At 51.9% G+C, this 15800-nt stretch overlaps 1 protein-coding gene across 1 annotated transcript; it reads right to left on the bottom strand.

Annotated features, from left to right (window-relative positions):
• Nucleotides 1-141: 141 nt before the first annotated feature.
• On the bottom strand, nt 142-14468 carry MAP3K12 (mitogen-activated protein kinase kinase kinase 12). Its single transcript, XM_036252801.1, has 14 exons — nt 14411-14468; nt 5420-5901; nt 4894-5077; nt 4324-4515; nt 3889-4047; nt 3575-3733; nt 2895-3003; nt 2614-2723; nt 2372-2488; nt 2121-2258; nt 1093-1717; nt 838-908; nt 477-750; nt 142-287 (listed from the first exon to the last, which is right to left on the bottom strand). Exons 2-14 carry the CDS (start codon nt 5862-5864, stop codon nt 192-194), a joined length of 2679 nt encoding a protein of 892 aa, XP_036108694.1. The 5' UTR covers nt 5865-5901; nt 14411-14468; the 3' UTR covers nt 142-191.
• Between the last annotated feature and the right edge of the window lie 1332 nt (nt 14469-15800).

The raw sequence follows: 15800 nt of genomic DNA, 5'->3' as shown, positions 1-15800 counted from the left end.
CTCTAGGGCAGTCTTTATTCTTCATTTCCGTAGCTGCCAGTGTCCCTAGACTTCATCAGGTGAACTGGTCAGGGGTCAGTCTCCCTTGAACCTGACTTAAGGCTGGGATAGCCCTGTCTTTCTCTGTTGATTATGTGGCGCATATATATTATTTATATAAATATTTCTATGTACAGGAATAAGAGTGGCTTTCATGGAGGGAGGGCGGCTGGGGGCTGCAAGGCTTCACCACTGTTGTTGTCCAGTTCAGTGCTGTCACAGTCTGAGTCGTCAAAATTGGGAGGGCCCTGTGAAGAGACATGCAATGAGGTGTGAGGCTCAGCATCTCTTGGCATTATAGATTCCTTCAGGATCCTTCACTGAAATCTTTAATAGCCAGCAGCCTACTGATACCTATCTGCTGAATCTTATCTCCCCAATAGCTCTATAATGACCAAGTATCTTGCCTATCCAATATCTGGCTGTTTGTTACTTACTTGCTCCCTCGTGAGTAGGTCCTGGTGCTGGATGGCTGAGGAGCTGGGTTCAGGGCCAGTAACCACCTCTGAAGCAGGTTGGTCCAGTGGGATTTCTGATCCCTGGGAGCACATGTCATCAGACCGCTCATCTGGCCGCTCATCTGTGTTGGTACTGCCAACATCAGGTGTGCCGCTGGGGGATGGCTCACTAGCTGTGCCTTCCTCCCCATCTGATGGATTCTCTGAGCTGAAGGTAGATAATGACTGGCGCATGTTCAGGCTCTGAGGCCACCTATATGTCAGAGACAGCTACATCTTGCTTGCGCTCTCTGAGGCCCAGGAAGCAAAAGAATGCCATCACTTGTACTCCATCACTCACCTCTGGCTTGGTGTCAGCTCCACTTCACTGTCTACCTCTCCTTCTTCTTCCTCTGATGATATGCCACGTTTCTGTAGGAAGAGATGGATAGACTGGCCAAAAATGGGTAGAAGTAATGGGGCCCAGGAAAAGGGAACATAATTATAAAGCATTAAGTAGAGATTGGCTTAACATCAGGAGCCTAATGTGGGAGGTGAGTTAATGGACCGGGGAGGGGGGGGGGGAGGAGAACTCAAGGACCATCTCATACTTTACCTGACTTCGAGTAACAGCAGCCCTGTACAGCAGTGCAGCTGGGGTCAAGTGCTGGGACCCAGCCCGGCTTCCTCCCCGTCCCGCTGTCCCTTCCCTTCCAGTTCCCAGCAGCCCCACACTATCACCAGGCCCTACTGGTGGAGGTGGCTCCCCTTTGGCTCCCCCAGGTGAATCTGGGCTGGTGGAACCAGGTGCTGAGCCCTCACTTGGGGGGGTATCACCCCGGGCTGGAGGTGGTGAGCCAGGGTCCCCGGCTCCCCCTGTGGCTCCCCGGCCCCGGGCTCCCAGTGCTGCTGACAGCAGATCTGGGGATGAAGAGGACATCTTTCGTAGCAGGAGGTCATGATGGAGCCCACGGAGGGCTGCAGGGCAGGCCTCCCAGGCTGAGGGTCCCCCTCCTAGCATCCCTGGGCTTCCTGGTCCCCCAGGTTCATGGGGTGGTGCAACTGCACGAAGGCCAGGCAGGTCCCCACAGCTGCCCTTGGCGCTGGCCTTGCGATGACGGGTCTTGCCACGGCGATTCCGTCCCGGTGAAGGGGGACCCTTAGGACACCCAGGAAGACCCACCCCACTCAGGGCTGCATCTAGTTTTGGTAGCAAAGACTCAGTCTTGAGGATATCTGGCCTGGTGGGAGAGAGAAGTTTTAAGATTAACAAATTTATCAACTGAAAGCACTCCCTAATCTTGGGCGGTACAAAAAGCACATCTCTCTGCATCTAAATCCAGTACCAGTCTTCCTTGCATCCTTGACTCATACCCCTGCTTCTCCCACATCCATCTTGCCAATTTGTTAGCCCTCATCTGAGGATATTTTTCTGTTAATTTTTAGATGAGAAGGGTGGCAAGGAGAGAAATAATTGGTTGCCTCCTTAACAGCTTCAACAGGCAAAGGATTAAACCTGGTATATGCCCTTCATAGGGAATCGAACACATGACTCTGGTCTGCGGACCAATGCTCTAACCACTGAGAAAACTGGCTAGGGCCCTCTTGCCAGTTTTGAACCTCAGCACTTAACTCTGGTCTCACCTTTTACTGTGGGGTGATAGCTTCTGTGGAACATTCCTCTTCTTTATGAGCTTCTCCATTGTGTTCCCATGCAGGAGGCTTCGGGAAGGGTGTGACTTCAGCAGACCTGGGCACCTCCGTTCTAAAGCTTGTTCCCTCCTAAAGACAGATACCACTTGAGACCAGGAAGGGGTCCCAGGTTCAGTAGTATCTGAGTCAGGCACAGCTCCATGAAATGGGATTGGGGAGTACATAAAGGGCCACATGGTTACCTGAGGAGCTCCCGCTCCTTGAGTTCCAGCTGCAACATAAGGGCATTAAGCTCCATGTACAGGTTGTTGGCTCTCTCCAGCTTCCGTTCATAGTGTTCCCTGATGTCCAAGGCGTGTCTGAAATGAGCAGAAGGGTCCCTGAGGAGAGCTGGCTTCACCTGGTGCCTAATTTACCCCAGTCTCTGGGAACTGGTCCACAGTCCCTGCTGTTGCTGAAATCACCTTTCAGAACAGGCACACACCTGAGCTCCTCCCTCCTACGCATCACCAGCTCCTCTTCTAGGCGGTGCAGACAGGTCCCTTCTGACTTAATTTTTTCAAAGTGTAGCTTTACCTCTTCACGCCACTCTGCCTGGGGATGGAGAGAATGAGGGGTGAAGAACATGACTAACCAACACCGGGTCTCAGACCTTCAAAACCTTATCTATTCCATTCCAATCAACCCTTCTTCCCAGCCTCCCCTCACAGGGCATCTCCTCAAAGAGAAGGAGCTGAGGCGTTCATTTTCCTACCCACAGCACACCTGGGACTTAAAGTAAGTCTCCTGGGGTGTAGAAAGGACATCTGCTGAGGCAATGTCCAGATGTAGCAGGATCTGTCGGAATGATGGACGATTTCTTGGTTTGCTGTTCCTGGAGGGAATGGAGTTGGGGGAGAGAAAGGAATTTGAGGGAGGACCAGAAAGGAACTAGGGCATCCTTTGTAGTGTCCTGGAGAATCCAATCCTAGAATGTACTCCGTGACAAAAGAATTCCCTGGTCAGCTATCTCTAGGAAATGTTATAACCTGTTAGCATTTCAAAGTCCTGCAGTAAGCAAACCTATTTAACTCTGTTTTTTTTAACTTGTTTGCCAAAAAGCCCTTTTCCAGATGACTACATTAAAAGAAACACACTGGGAAATGTTTAACCAAAGATTAGAAATGTACAATTTTCTTTTAGGGTCTAGGTTCCAAACAAGGGTCCAGGGCCTTTCCTACATTCTAAGGATCATAGTGCTTGCCCAAGGTCACAGAAAGCCTGTGTGTATTTGAATTTAATGTACCCCTGCAGATTACTGGTCAATCCACCTCCTCTCATTTCTACATTGTAGTCCCCTGGATTCACAGTCTTCAGGATTCTGGGCCTGGACGCGTGTGTTCTACATGCTGGCTAGCCATCAGCAACACCCCTTTAGCTTCCCAGCTTTGGCAGGCCACTTTTACCAGCACTGGCGAAGCAGGATTTTGAAACCATCTGGGCAGCTGGAGGGCACTGGCAGATGGAGACTGTTGCTTCCGACACCCCAGATGATGGCTGAGGAATCTACATCTTTGTAGGGGATCTCACCAGTCAGCAGTTCCCATAGCACCACGCCAAAGGACCTGGGAATAAAAGGGGTTATCACTTGGGAGGTGATTCCTCCAGAGGATCTGCCTGCTACTGAAGCATCTCACTTGCATACAGATCCTGGAAGACCTCCTCCCCACCCTCCCTGTGCTGACCATCTGCTGTTCTCAGTCCTCAGCCTGGCCCTCACCAGATGTCGACCTTCTCAGACACAGGCTCGTTACGAATCACTTCGGGGGCCATCCAGGCTACTGTTCCTGCAAAGGACATCTTGGTGCTCTTGTCACTCAACTCCTTTGAAGTGCCAAAATCGGAGATCTTCACCACATCGTCGTATGTGATTAGCATGCTGGTAAAGAGTGTAGTCAGCTGGGGTCCAGGCCCCTCCACACACCTCATCTAGCTGCAGCAGCTCTACCTTTCTGTTAAATTGTTTGGGACACCCAGAGGCAGGGAGCTCACCACAGCCCTCCCAAGGTAGGGCTGTCACTGGGAGGGGTTTCTGAGATGGCCACATGGACTTAGGACAGGGTCTGGAAGCAGGGAGATGACCACACTGACTTGGGTGGGGTCACCTGCAGGAGAACATGCATATGAGTGTCTCCCTGCTTGCTTGCTTACTCACTTGGGGGACTTGAGGTCTCTATGGATAATCTTATGCAGGTGCAGGTAGTTCATGCCACCAGCGATGCCCATGGACCAGTCAACCAGCAAGGAGGGGGTGACAGGGCGGCCAGCCCGCAGTACCTCGTACAGCTGGCCCTGAGCGCAGAACTCCATGAGGATGCAGTAGCAGGGAGCCTGGGTGCACACTCCCCTGAGGGCCGAACAGTAGTATGAAGCCAGCCCAGTATTCATACCTGAAAACCCATTCCCACCTATGCAATTTGGGTATCACCTTAAAAAAGGGTGGGGTAGCCCTGGCCAGCGTGGCTCAGTTAGTTGAAGCAAAGGGTCGCAGGTTCAGTGCCCGGTTGGGGCACATCTGAGGCAACCAATTGATATTTCTCTCATATTGGTGTTTTTCTTTCTTTTCCTCTCTCAAATTAGTAAAAATATACCCTCAGGGGAGGATAAAAAAATCTATTAAAAAAATAATAAATAAAATAAATTGAAAGGGGTGGGGTAGATCCCTGCTGCCCAAGTAGGTCCCTGCCCTCAGCATAGTATCCCTAACCCACGCCCTTAACCTTACTTGAAGGTGATGATGTTGGGGTGCTTCAGCTTTCTCAGGTGCTTGATGTCAGTCTCCTTCAGGTCCCGAACCTTCTTCACAGCCACCTCCTCCCCATGGAAACGCCCCAGGAAGACAGCACCCTGGGCCCCTGAGCCCACCCACTGCAGGTCCAGGATTTCCTCAAAGGGCACCTCCCAAAGGTCTGTGGACAGGAGGCACAGTGCCACAGGTTCAGAGAGAGCCACACTCAGGGCCTTGTGATGGTGAGGCACAGGGGACAGGCCTGGGTTGGCTGAAATGACTGGAGTGTGAGGCAGACAAGTAGCCAAAATAGGTCAAGAAGACTAGGTTTGAGGGGACAGGGAAGGCAATGAATGGGCGGACTAAAAAGCTGGGAAGTCAGTAGTTGATTGATGGATAAGGAGCTTGGGCCAGGTTCTCTGGAGAGAGGGTCATCAGGTGACTTAAATGGGGTCTGTCCAACAGATCTCAAACTCAGGGAAACGGAGAGAGCCCCCAAGAGGACAAAATGGACGAAGCCTACCTTCCTGCTGCTGCTTGTGCTCCGTGGAGTAGGCTTTGCCAATCATGGTCCAGACAGGGCGCAGGCAGCCAAAGAGGCCTTCCAGGAAGCCACTGCCACTCTGGCACTGCAGACGCACCTCATCCGCTCGAACTCTGGGCACTCGACTCTCAGGGGACCCAGCGGCTCCCCCTGGGCCCCCTGCATCCTGCTCATGTAGCTGCAGGACACTGTTGGCAAAAGGCTCAGGAGGTGGCTCTCCACCTGGGGAGGGGCTGGGCCCACCCCCGCCCTGCCCACCCAGTGGCACTACATCTCGAAGTACACACTGGGTAGGCGTCAGGTCTTTCTCAGGGGTGCAGTCAGATGTGTCTGGGTCTAGCTTGCGCATGGACGCTTCGCTTAGGGTGGACACGAATCCCCCAAAGGAAGGGGAAGGTGTGCGGGTCTCATGGAGACAGGCCATGGCCTCTGGGCCCCAGTGTGGTGGTGAGCGGTGGGCCCTGTGGGAACAAAGGAGGGAGAAACGGTCAAAGCCACAGGTACACTGGCTCAGAATGCTCACCCTAGAGGCAGAGGCACAGGTTGGGGAACAGGGCTTCCTACTAGAAATAACACTTGCGCTTCACCCTCAGGTACACCCTGCGTTTCACCTGGGACCCATTTTAGGAAACCTGATACAAAGGCTTCCACTAAAGCATCTATTAGTAACACAAGTCTGAGAATGATACTCAGGTGTACAGGTAACATACTCAAGTATCATCATTCTCAGGTAGACACAGGTAACAGCCCTGCTCAGGTACATACTCGTAAAATATTTCTCAAATTCAAGTCTTATAGTAAGACTAGTTAGTCCCTTCTCCCTGAAAGATTGCTGTAATTTGCCTCAGGAGCACATATTTCTTTCACTTGAGGCTCACATGCACACACACATATAAGGGTCTCAGATACAAACCTTTTACCTGAGTCTCAATCTTAGGCACCCAAAAGTAACATACCTAGGGCTCCCTTGCATGGAAGCACACACAGGTGACAGTGGTTATAATAGTCAGTGCCACTCAAGCACTCAGATGACATTCCTGGGCCTCCTGCATACAGGCAATGCACCTGGGCCTTGCACTCATGTACTTAACACATGGCATAGCTGAGGTGGTAGCAGGGACACTAAACTCAGGTGAGTCACTCTGAGGCACACTTAGGGCTCCTGTGAGGGTGGTCAGAGGTATACACCTGGGCCTCTTCAAGGTAAGTGAAGGCTGTAATCAATCAGCTCCACTATTCCGCTCTCAGCACAGATGGGGAACAAGGCAGAACCATCCAATGGAGATGCAGAAGTTGTGTCAGGACAAGCTGTACTCTACTGATTCATCCTGCTTAGCCCCACCCCAATCATTTCAGCTTCTCCCCAAGGAGTCAGTTAGAGAAGACACTGTCTTCTCTTTCTCCATTCCCCATCCCCAGGTCCCCAAACCAAGACCCGACTTTCCAGACAATGAAGACTTATCCCAATACATAGCTGGGTGCTATTTAAAAAGCAACCATTAAGAACTCAATCCTGGCCTTTCTTCTGCCACTTGCTATAAGTGACCTCAGGCAAGCTGTGTTTGAACATCAGATTCTCCGATTGTACAATGGGTAAACTAGCTACCACTGAAGCACAGCCAATTCTGCACCCTATACCACATTTGTCCAGAGCTTGACACGGGGTCATTCTAGTCTCCTTCCACATCTAGTTACCAAATCCTGAGATGTGAGGATTCCTGAGGACAGCAATCCTCTCATTGTTCCTTAACCCCTTGCACTAGAACCTCTGAATCACATCAGCAGAGGGGTGTCAGGAATCTCTACACAGAAAGGACTCACTGGATAATGATGCCGATCAACATGGACATCTGGCACCTCTGATGGTCTCAGCTGGTGTAACACAATTTCCAGGCCTCAAAAACTTTTTCAGTGGGCGTGTAGTGGGCCTGAAATATGTGTATATAACAAGCTCCTCCTCGGGTGATTCTTATTATGCCTGGCACATTTGAAAAGCTCTGACCCAATGCCATTCTATTCTCTCTAGTCCCACTTTACTATCTTAATTCAGGCCTCATTAGCTGTGTCACCTGACCCAGGACAACTCCCTCTTAAATGGTTTCCAAATTCTTCCAAGGCCCCCCACCCCATTCTCCACTAGCCTTTTAGAACAATCCTTTGTTTTTTTTGAGAGAGAGAGGAAGGGAGGGAGATAACCATTGGTTGCCTTCCATATGTGCCTTGATGGAGGGATCAAGCCTACAACTCAGGTATGAGACCTGACTGGAAATCAAACCCGCAACCCTTTTTGATGTACAGGATGACGTTCCAACCAATCAAGCCACCTGGTTGGGGCTAGAACAATCTTTTTTTTATCCTCATCTGAGGACATTTTTCCATTCTTTGCTCATACAGAGTGGGAGGGAGAGAGAGAAAGAGAGAGAAGAGAAACATCGACGTGAAAGGGACACATCGAGTGGCTGTCACCTGCAAGACCAACCAGGGCCGGGGAGAAACCGCAACCAAGATATGTGCCCTTAGCGGGAACCGAACCCGGGTCTCTCTGGACCGCAGGCCCACACTCCAACCACTGAGCCAAACCAGTCAGGGCAAGAACAATCTTTCTAAGCAACAAGTTGGCCAGCACCGTTTCTGCTTCTAATCCTTTCGTCGCCCCCCACTGACTTTGGTCCAGCCCCCTCACCTCTGCACCTCACCTCTGGGCTCTGGCCTCTTCCCAGCCTCATCTCCCACTGCTATTGGTATCCAGGCCATACGGAACTGAGTTGAGAATGGCTAACTCTCATGGAGGGCTTACTATGTATGTTAGCCTCGGTTATAGGCACATTAGCTCTTTCAATGCTCAAGACTCTAAAGAAGACATCCTTTGCCCATTTGACAGAAATATTAAATAACCTGCCCGTGAAGCCTTAGCGAGGAAGAGGCTCAGGCTCTGTACCCAGGTGTGCTCTCTGGCTGAATCTCTTGCTCTCCAATTTCACTTCATCCCTGCTGCTCTGGCACAGTCCCCTGTGCTTCCTATCATGGCTCCCATGACTTTGGGCGCACAGTGCGATAGGGTGCCTGGCTCCTCTGAGAGCTATGATTTCGCATGGGATCCCAGGGCTTCAAACAGCACCTGGCACGCAGGCGGTGCTCAGTGAGATGGGGCCACTGCTCTACTCAGCCTAGAGGAACATCTTAAGGGTGGTACCCATACTACCTATACATAAGCTCCTTCACTTCTCAGAACCAACCAGTGAAGGTAATGTTATCATCGGTCCCTTTATATTCCTGAGAAAGCGGAGGCTCAGAAAGCTGAAGTCACCCTCAGTTTCAGCCTCCGAATCCCCAACATATTCCACGAGGTATCAGCGGCTTGAAGAGGTTAGAAGTACACTATAATGCAAATGACAAACACAGGCCAAGTAACATGCCAATACGCCGCAGAATCTCCAGAGCCCCGACAACACAGGCCCGGCAGGATCGGTGCTCAAGGAGTCAGGGCCGCTTGCTGGCCCACCAGAAGCCCAAGCGAAGGGCCATTTGAGGCGGAGAGGAAGAGGTTATAGACCCAACACCCCCTCCCCCCTCCCGACCTCCTTCCCGGCCATCACGTGGCGCAGGGCGCGTGGCTGGGGGCGGGGACCCGGCAGCAGGAGTGGGTCCGGGTGGGGAAGGGGAGGGGATACAGCGGGTGAGGAAAGCTCTGGGCGCTGCGGCGTAACCATGACGACTGGGCCCGAGGCAGCGCGTGAAGTCACCAGGACAAGATTAGCCCAGAGTCACGTGAACAGCGACGGCGGGGGTGGGGCTGCGCCTTGGCCCCGCCCCTGACCCAGGCTGGCCCACGTGCTGGTTACCAGGATGGCTGAGGTGGTCGCAGGTGTGGACCACGGTTCCAGCCACCGGCTCCCCTTCAGCCCATTCCTCCCTCAACCCCTCATGCAGATCTTCGGCCGAGCGCAAATGGAGGGAGAGAGACTGATGCTGGAGAGTGGACTTAGGCTGGCATTGGGGGTGCGGTGTTACAGAAAAAGCAGGAAATCGGGTTATAGGGGGAATAAACACAGAACGACAGGCACAGCCGGAGAGGGAAGACAGGCTGAGAGATTCAGAAACCAAAACAGCACGAAGCCCAAGGAGAGTCAAACCTGAGAAGGATGGATTGAAAGACTGATTTTGAGAAAAAGGACACTGGAAGCTGAGCCTTGAGTAGGACAACATCTGGCTTTTAAAAAGAAATTTTCAGCCTTCTCCTGGTGTTTGGCAACTAAGAGGTTCAGGCACAGTGAGGGTAGCATGCAGCCTAGCCTCTCCAGTTCACCAGGCTTTCCCAGAGGGCCCGCTGGTATCCAGGGCCAGCAGCTGGGGAGCAAGGGAGAGAAGCGATTTCACCTGTCTTTTAGGGCAGTGGGAGCAGCTGAAGAAAAAGATGGGATCAAGGAAAAGGGAAGGAATCTAGCCACATTCAATCCACCCTCACCCTGTTTTCAGGCTAATGACAACTATTCTACATTGACCTGAAGCTGAAGGGGTGAGGAAAAAGCTAAAGCCCCAGGGAGCTGTAGTAAAGTGGAGATTTCTCTCTCTCAACACACACACACACTCCTGTTTCCTTTCTCTCTGACCTGCCAGCTGTGCCCCACTGCCGCCCCCCCCCCCGCCTTGGCGCCAGGACTTTGGGGGGATATCATGGCTAGGAGCCCCTGGCCCAGACATTCGGTCACCCTGGGGGAGGGGAGCTGTCTCCCCAGCCATCAATTATGCAGAGCATTGGGGAAGGGCAGTAGTGTGACAGGAGAGAGTGGATTTCTCAACTCAGTCATTCTGTCAACCATATTTATCAAGTGCTTACTGTGCAGAACTCTGCTCCAGATTGGGTGAGGGGACAGAGTGGTCCCTAAGCTATACATCTTCCAGGGTAAGAGGTTCTTTGGACACCCTAATTCAGTTTCAGCTACCAGATTTTCTGCTTTGGTGCTGGTTCCCAGAGTGCTCCTTCAGGAGGCTATAGACGTGGAGTGGGGGCAGGGACTACTCCCCTCTCCATTTTAATTTCTCCTCCTAGATTCTTCAGCCTGAGATGCTGGAGGCCTGTGGCAAGGGAACCCTTTGAATTCTTTCTTGCTTCTTCCTGTTCTAACAGCAGAATCTCAATGCCAAGCTGCTTGTCTGGCTGTCTTGGAGGCTTAGTGGAGAGGCCAAGCCATCTGTCTAAATCTTGGGCTTTCACACTAAGCACTAGGCCATTTGTTTGGGACTTCACTTGGCATTCAGGAAAAGGAGGAAGATTCCCCTTCTCTCTTGAGTGGGGGTGGGAAGGGAGGCCATCATGAGGAAAGGAGACACAAGACTTTGGAATGTTAGTTTCACCTTTGCAGGCTTTGAGATCCTTAGAGGATGAAGGATCGACCCCTTCTGGTTACTTGGCTGCAGCTTGTTTTTGTTTTGCATCTTACAGAATCCATAGTCCTGGCCCTAGGGTTCTTCTCAGATGAAAATAACTACAGCTTTTCTCATTACCCTCATGAGGAGGCTATGCCTTCTCCTGAGAACCTGGGGAAAACTGGAGATCACCCCTAAATCCAGGCCCTCAGCCTCATACAGGTCAAGCCCTGAGACCCCTAGCGGCCACCACATCTTCCAGCAGGGTGGGCAATGAAGGTGTAGGGAGTCTGGGGGATGTACTGTTTAGGAAAAGAGGAGCCAGCTTTGAGCCTGGCTGGTGTGGCTGGCTCAGTGGTTGAGCATCGACCCATATACCAAGAGGTCGCCAGTTCTAATTCCCAGTCAGGGCACATGCCCAGGCTGTGGGCCAATCCCCAGTGCAAGGCATGCAGGAGGTGGCCAATCGATGTTTCTCTCTTCCACTCTCTAAAAAAATCAATAGAGAGAGAGAGAAAAAAAGAAGAACCAGCGCTGGATTTGGTTTGATTAGAACTAGAACCTCCGTTTTGCCACAAATTAGTTTAAGAAATGTAACCTCTCCAAGGCTCCTAACCCTACCTCATGGGGTGGGGAGGGTTAAGTAAAACGATGTAGGGAATGCCTTGAATACAGTCCCTTGTCTTCCTGGTTGGCTGGACACCAGTTCTTTCTTTGTGGCTTCTGGAGAGGCCATGTCTTTCCATCTGACCATAAAAAGGGAGACATGGTCTCTGACTTTCTATTTGCTCAAGACAAATCTCAATTTTAGGTTCCAGGTGGACCAGGTCACAATGGCAGTGGTGTGTTAGAGTTCCATCCTTCCTCTACCAGATCCTTTGTCCTTCTGTAAATCTTGCCATCCTACCTCCTCTGGTCTGAGAGGGAAGGCCTAATTCTCTCTGCACCCAATCCTCACCCCCTGGCCAACAATGGTCTAGGATCACCCCTCAGCGCTGCCCTTTAAAGTCTGAGGGGAAGGAGAAGGTAGGAGCAAGATATGATGGGCTATGGAGCTCACAAAGGGTCTCTCCTGCTCAGGACCTCAAGAGAACCTGGAAGAAGTTTAGCATATTTTAACAAATAGTTGCTGAGCTGAATGTGCATTTTAAAAGATCTTGAAGGATAGATACCAACGTGTACCATTTTCTAGATAGGTGGAATTACGGGTGTTATTTCTTTTTGTGGCGTATCTATATTTTCTATTTCAGTAATGATTTTAAATTGTTTTAAAATAAAAAATTTAAAAATCTATTTTAAATTGGAAAAGAAGAGATACAAATTACACCGTCTATCCATTTCTGTCACCTAGCTTGGGACAGTGTGCTACAGAGGGAGAATGGGTGAGCCGAGAATAAAGATGCTTGGTTGACATCTGTCTCCACTCCTGACCATTTGGGAAACCTGGAGTATGAGATTTCTTAACAAGCCTTGGTTCCTTCATCTCTAAATGGGGATAGTGGTACCCAGTACCTAGTACCCAGCAAGCCCCCTGTAAGCATTAGCCACGTGGAAAGTGCCTGACAAGCACTAGTAGGGGTTTTATACATGTGATTCCCATTCCTTTTTTCTCTTTTCCTCCTATGCAAAGCATGAAGCAGTAGGGAGGGTACAGGTGGAAAGGGACAAGGGACATGGACAAACAGGAGGAAAGAGGAGAACAAGAAATGAAAAAAGCAAAGGAAAAAGGCTCTTTATCCTGGATAATCTTTGGTCTCTTCTGCAATAGTGTCCTTGCCTCCTCATCACCATCCCCCACCACACACATGACCCTAGTCCTTCTGGGAGCAAATGAAGCAGACAGACCAGTCTCTGTGGCCAATCCCTCATGAAGCCCCTGCTGGCATCATCTTCACACTTTGCTCCTTTGCCCCCAGCAGGGATTTCTGATCCCTAATCCCTTTTCTTCCCAGCCCAGGTAGGGGGGACAGGACTGCACACAGTGAGACATTTTGCCATTAGGTTAGTCCTGGGTGGAGGGTACTACAATTTTTAGAGTCTTTTTTCTGGCAAAACGAGACTACCACATCATCATCTCCATCACTTCCCAGGGAAGGACTGGGAAACAGCAGTTGTTTTTAGAGGGGTTCTGCCATGCTCAGCTGTCAGGACACCCAGCAAATCCTGAGCCACTTCCTTACTTAATCTTCTTGCCTCTTCTGCCTATAATGGGGCTTAGGGGATGGATAGTTAGTTGTGCATTTTCGTATGTGCTGGAGGTGGGTCTTCCCAACATCACTTCAGTCCCCAATGTGAGTGAGTGTCAGGCTTGAGAGGGAAGTGCTTTTTGCCATCCTTAACTGTGAGATAGAGGAGAGTAGGCCCTACATGCTCATAGAAACTTTAGTGTTTGCATAGGAAGGCCCAGGGCACACTTGGGTCCTTTTCTTCCTGAACCCTTTCTGCTTGCCTTCCCTTGGTATGAATGACCCTCTGGCTGAAAATCAGAGTTCCCAGGGCGATGGGGTTCATCCTGCAAGTTGGAAGGGAACTGCAAGTTGTTAAGAGGAAGGCACTGACTGGCTTGAGAACTGTGGGTAGAGGAGAGACCTCATGGGCACTCCCTCCTGGCTGAGGACCACTCACCCACTCTCCTCCCAAGAGGGAACAGGAATGGAGCTAGAAGGCAGGACTACTCCCTAAATTCTAAGAGACACCCCACTATTCCCTCCCACTATCTGTAAAGCCTCTGACCCCTTCTCTTCCCTCCCCTCCACCAAGGCTATGGTTATCAGGAGTCTTAACTCTGTGAAAAAGGATTCTTACATGTTTTTAAGCCAAGGAGTTTGAGGAATATGTGGGGAAAAGGGAGGAGGTTCATGAAAGGCCTGGGCTGGGGAAATGGGTTAGGGAAGCCAGAGGTGATGGAGGGAAAGAGGGAGAAAATCACACATTAATGGGGGAATGGGGGAAGGAGAAGATGCAACAACTGGAAGAAGGTAAATATCACAGCTGGAGGGGATTAGGGGCTTCATAGTGGAAGGGGAGGGGGACCATTGCCTGGGCATCCGGGAACAGGTGCTCCCTGCTAATAATCCTCAGGTGCAGCCTGCAGTGTGAGTGTGTGAGTGTGTGTGTGTGTGTGTGTGTGTGCGTGCGCACGCGGGGTGCGGGGTTGGGGGGGTGAGGGGGTCGGTGAGCACACCAGGCCTTGTCCGTCTTTCCTTTCCTTCCCTCTCAGGGGCCCAAACTCATTCTCCTCCTTCCCTCCTCTCCTTGAGGATGAGTGGGAGGAGAGGAGGAGGAGGATGGTCTCTAGCCCACTGTTCCTTAAGTCTGTTCTCCAATCATCCCCCAACCCCCACCCGATATAGTCCTTTTCAGCTCTTGAGGCTCTTCATCTCCAAGCTGGGCCGCAGCGTCCCTCCGCTCCGTTCCTTTCCTTTCCATCCCCACAGGCGTCGGGTCCAGGTCCACAGTTCCTCCATCCCCACAGCCTCAGCATCCCAGCTGCACCCTCCCCCACCGCGCCACATCTGCATCCCAACCCTCCCTCGCCACCGGGATCCTAGGACCCGGACCCATCCCTGCCCCCTACCCCCCACAACTCGGCCCGGCTCTCACCTCGGGGGCTCCGCGGCCGCAGCACAAAAGGCGGCGCTGCTGCAGCTCGGCTCCGGATACTGCTCCCGCCTCCTCCTCCTTCTCCTCCTCCTTCTCTCCTCCCCCCGCTGCCCTCGACCGGACTCGGGGCGCCGTCACAGGCGATGCTCGTGCCGTGTACGGGTGTCAGCCCCAGATTTCTCCCCCCACCCCCCAACCCCGTCCCCACTCGGCTTGAACTCCCGCTCCTTCTTAGGCCCCCGCCCCTGGCCCCCCGGGACGGACACGCCCTGAGCAGGGGGTGGGGGTGGGGGATGTTACGCTGGAGCCGCCGGCCTCTTAAAGGAGCCTGCTGCTGCCATCCGGCGTACTCCTGGCTCGTCCCTGGTCCGTCTGGGCCCGTCACCTCCCTGATGGAGGTCCCACCATGGGCCTTATGCTGCTTCCGTAGGAGACCCCTAAGGCCAGTTTTATGAACTCCCTCCTATATATACCCTGAGGCAGTAGCCCCTCAGATAGGAAACCACCCCACCCACCCCCGCGCGCCAGCGTTGCTCCCCGTTATACCAATTTTGCCAGCTTTCCTCCCCTAATTGTCACCACTCCAGTTCCACCCAATGGGAATCCACTCAGCTCAGTACCCTCCCCCTTCCGTGTTCCTGGATGACCCCTCATTATTCCAAGTTTCCTCTGGACCTCCACCCCAGACTCGGAGCGAGTCCTATCTCTTCCCTGACCCATTCTCAGAACACTCGTTAGAATCAGATGTTTTTCGTGACCTCTTTCTTTCCAAGATCACAAGATTTTCCCTCATCTTTCAGTTCAATGGTTGTGAGACTTTGGGGAGCAGGGAATGGAGCTCTGAAAGTCAGGTTAATTGATTGTTCTAGGAGGTCAAAGTCTTCTTTTGCTCTCAACTGGGACCCAAGGCCCACGGCAGAAGGAATGAGACCACCATGTGCCTTAGTTCCTCCAGTCCCCTTGCTTCTCAGGCTCGAGGGGTCTCCTGGCCAGCTAACGAAGGGTTCACTCGGGCCATTCTTTTTAAAAAGGTTTTAGAAAAGAAGAGTAAACCCTACAGGCTGTGAGGCAGAATTAAATGGTTAAGAGAGATTAAGGGCAATCTAGGAAAAGGAAGCAGGTTCTGTGAGACGAAAGCCCGAACGCTAGGGGCTTAGACTGAAGGTGAACTGTCTGACATGGACTTGGACATACAACTGCCCCGGCGCTCTGAGGAGCAGGGAACAGTGTTCCCCCACGTCCAGGTAGGGCCTATCCTCGCAGACTGCAGAGAGTCAGGATCCGACTGCAGTCTCACCAACTAAACCAATCACCACCTTTTCTCAAGAAAGAGGCGGGGTCAAAGGGGTTGACTCTTTCCTTGTCCCCGCCCCCACAGGTGAAGTAACCA

This window comes from Molossus molossus, unplaced genomic scaffold (genome assembly GCF_014108415.1).
Source record: "Molossus molossus isolate mMolMol1 unplaced genomic scaffold, mMolMol1.p scaffold_m16_p_10, whole genome shotgun sequence".
Taxonomy (NCBI): Eukaryota; Metazoa; Chordata; class Mammalia; order Chiroptera; family Molossidae; genus Molossus; species Molossus molossus.
Note: the sequence above shows the minus strand (reverse complement) of the source record. Positions and strands in the feature narration are given on the sequence as shown.

Bases quoted from the DNA above. Each gene is read 5' to 3' on its own strand.
- MAP3K12 (XM_036252801.1), bottom strand. From the start codon at position 5,864: ATGGCCTGTCTCCATGAGACCCGCACACCTTCCCCTTCCTTTGGGGGA. The intron at 5,078-5,419 runs GTAGGCTTCGTC...TCCTGTCCACAG, and splicing joins GCACAAGCAGCAGCAGGAAG to ACCTTTGGGAGGTGCCCTTT. The intron at 2,724-2,894 runs GTGTGCTGTGGG...CTCCATCCCCAG, and splicing joins AGACTTACTTTAAGTCCCAG to GCAGAGTGGCGTGAAGAGGT.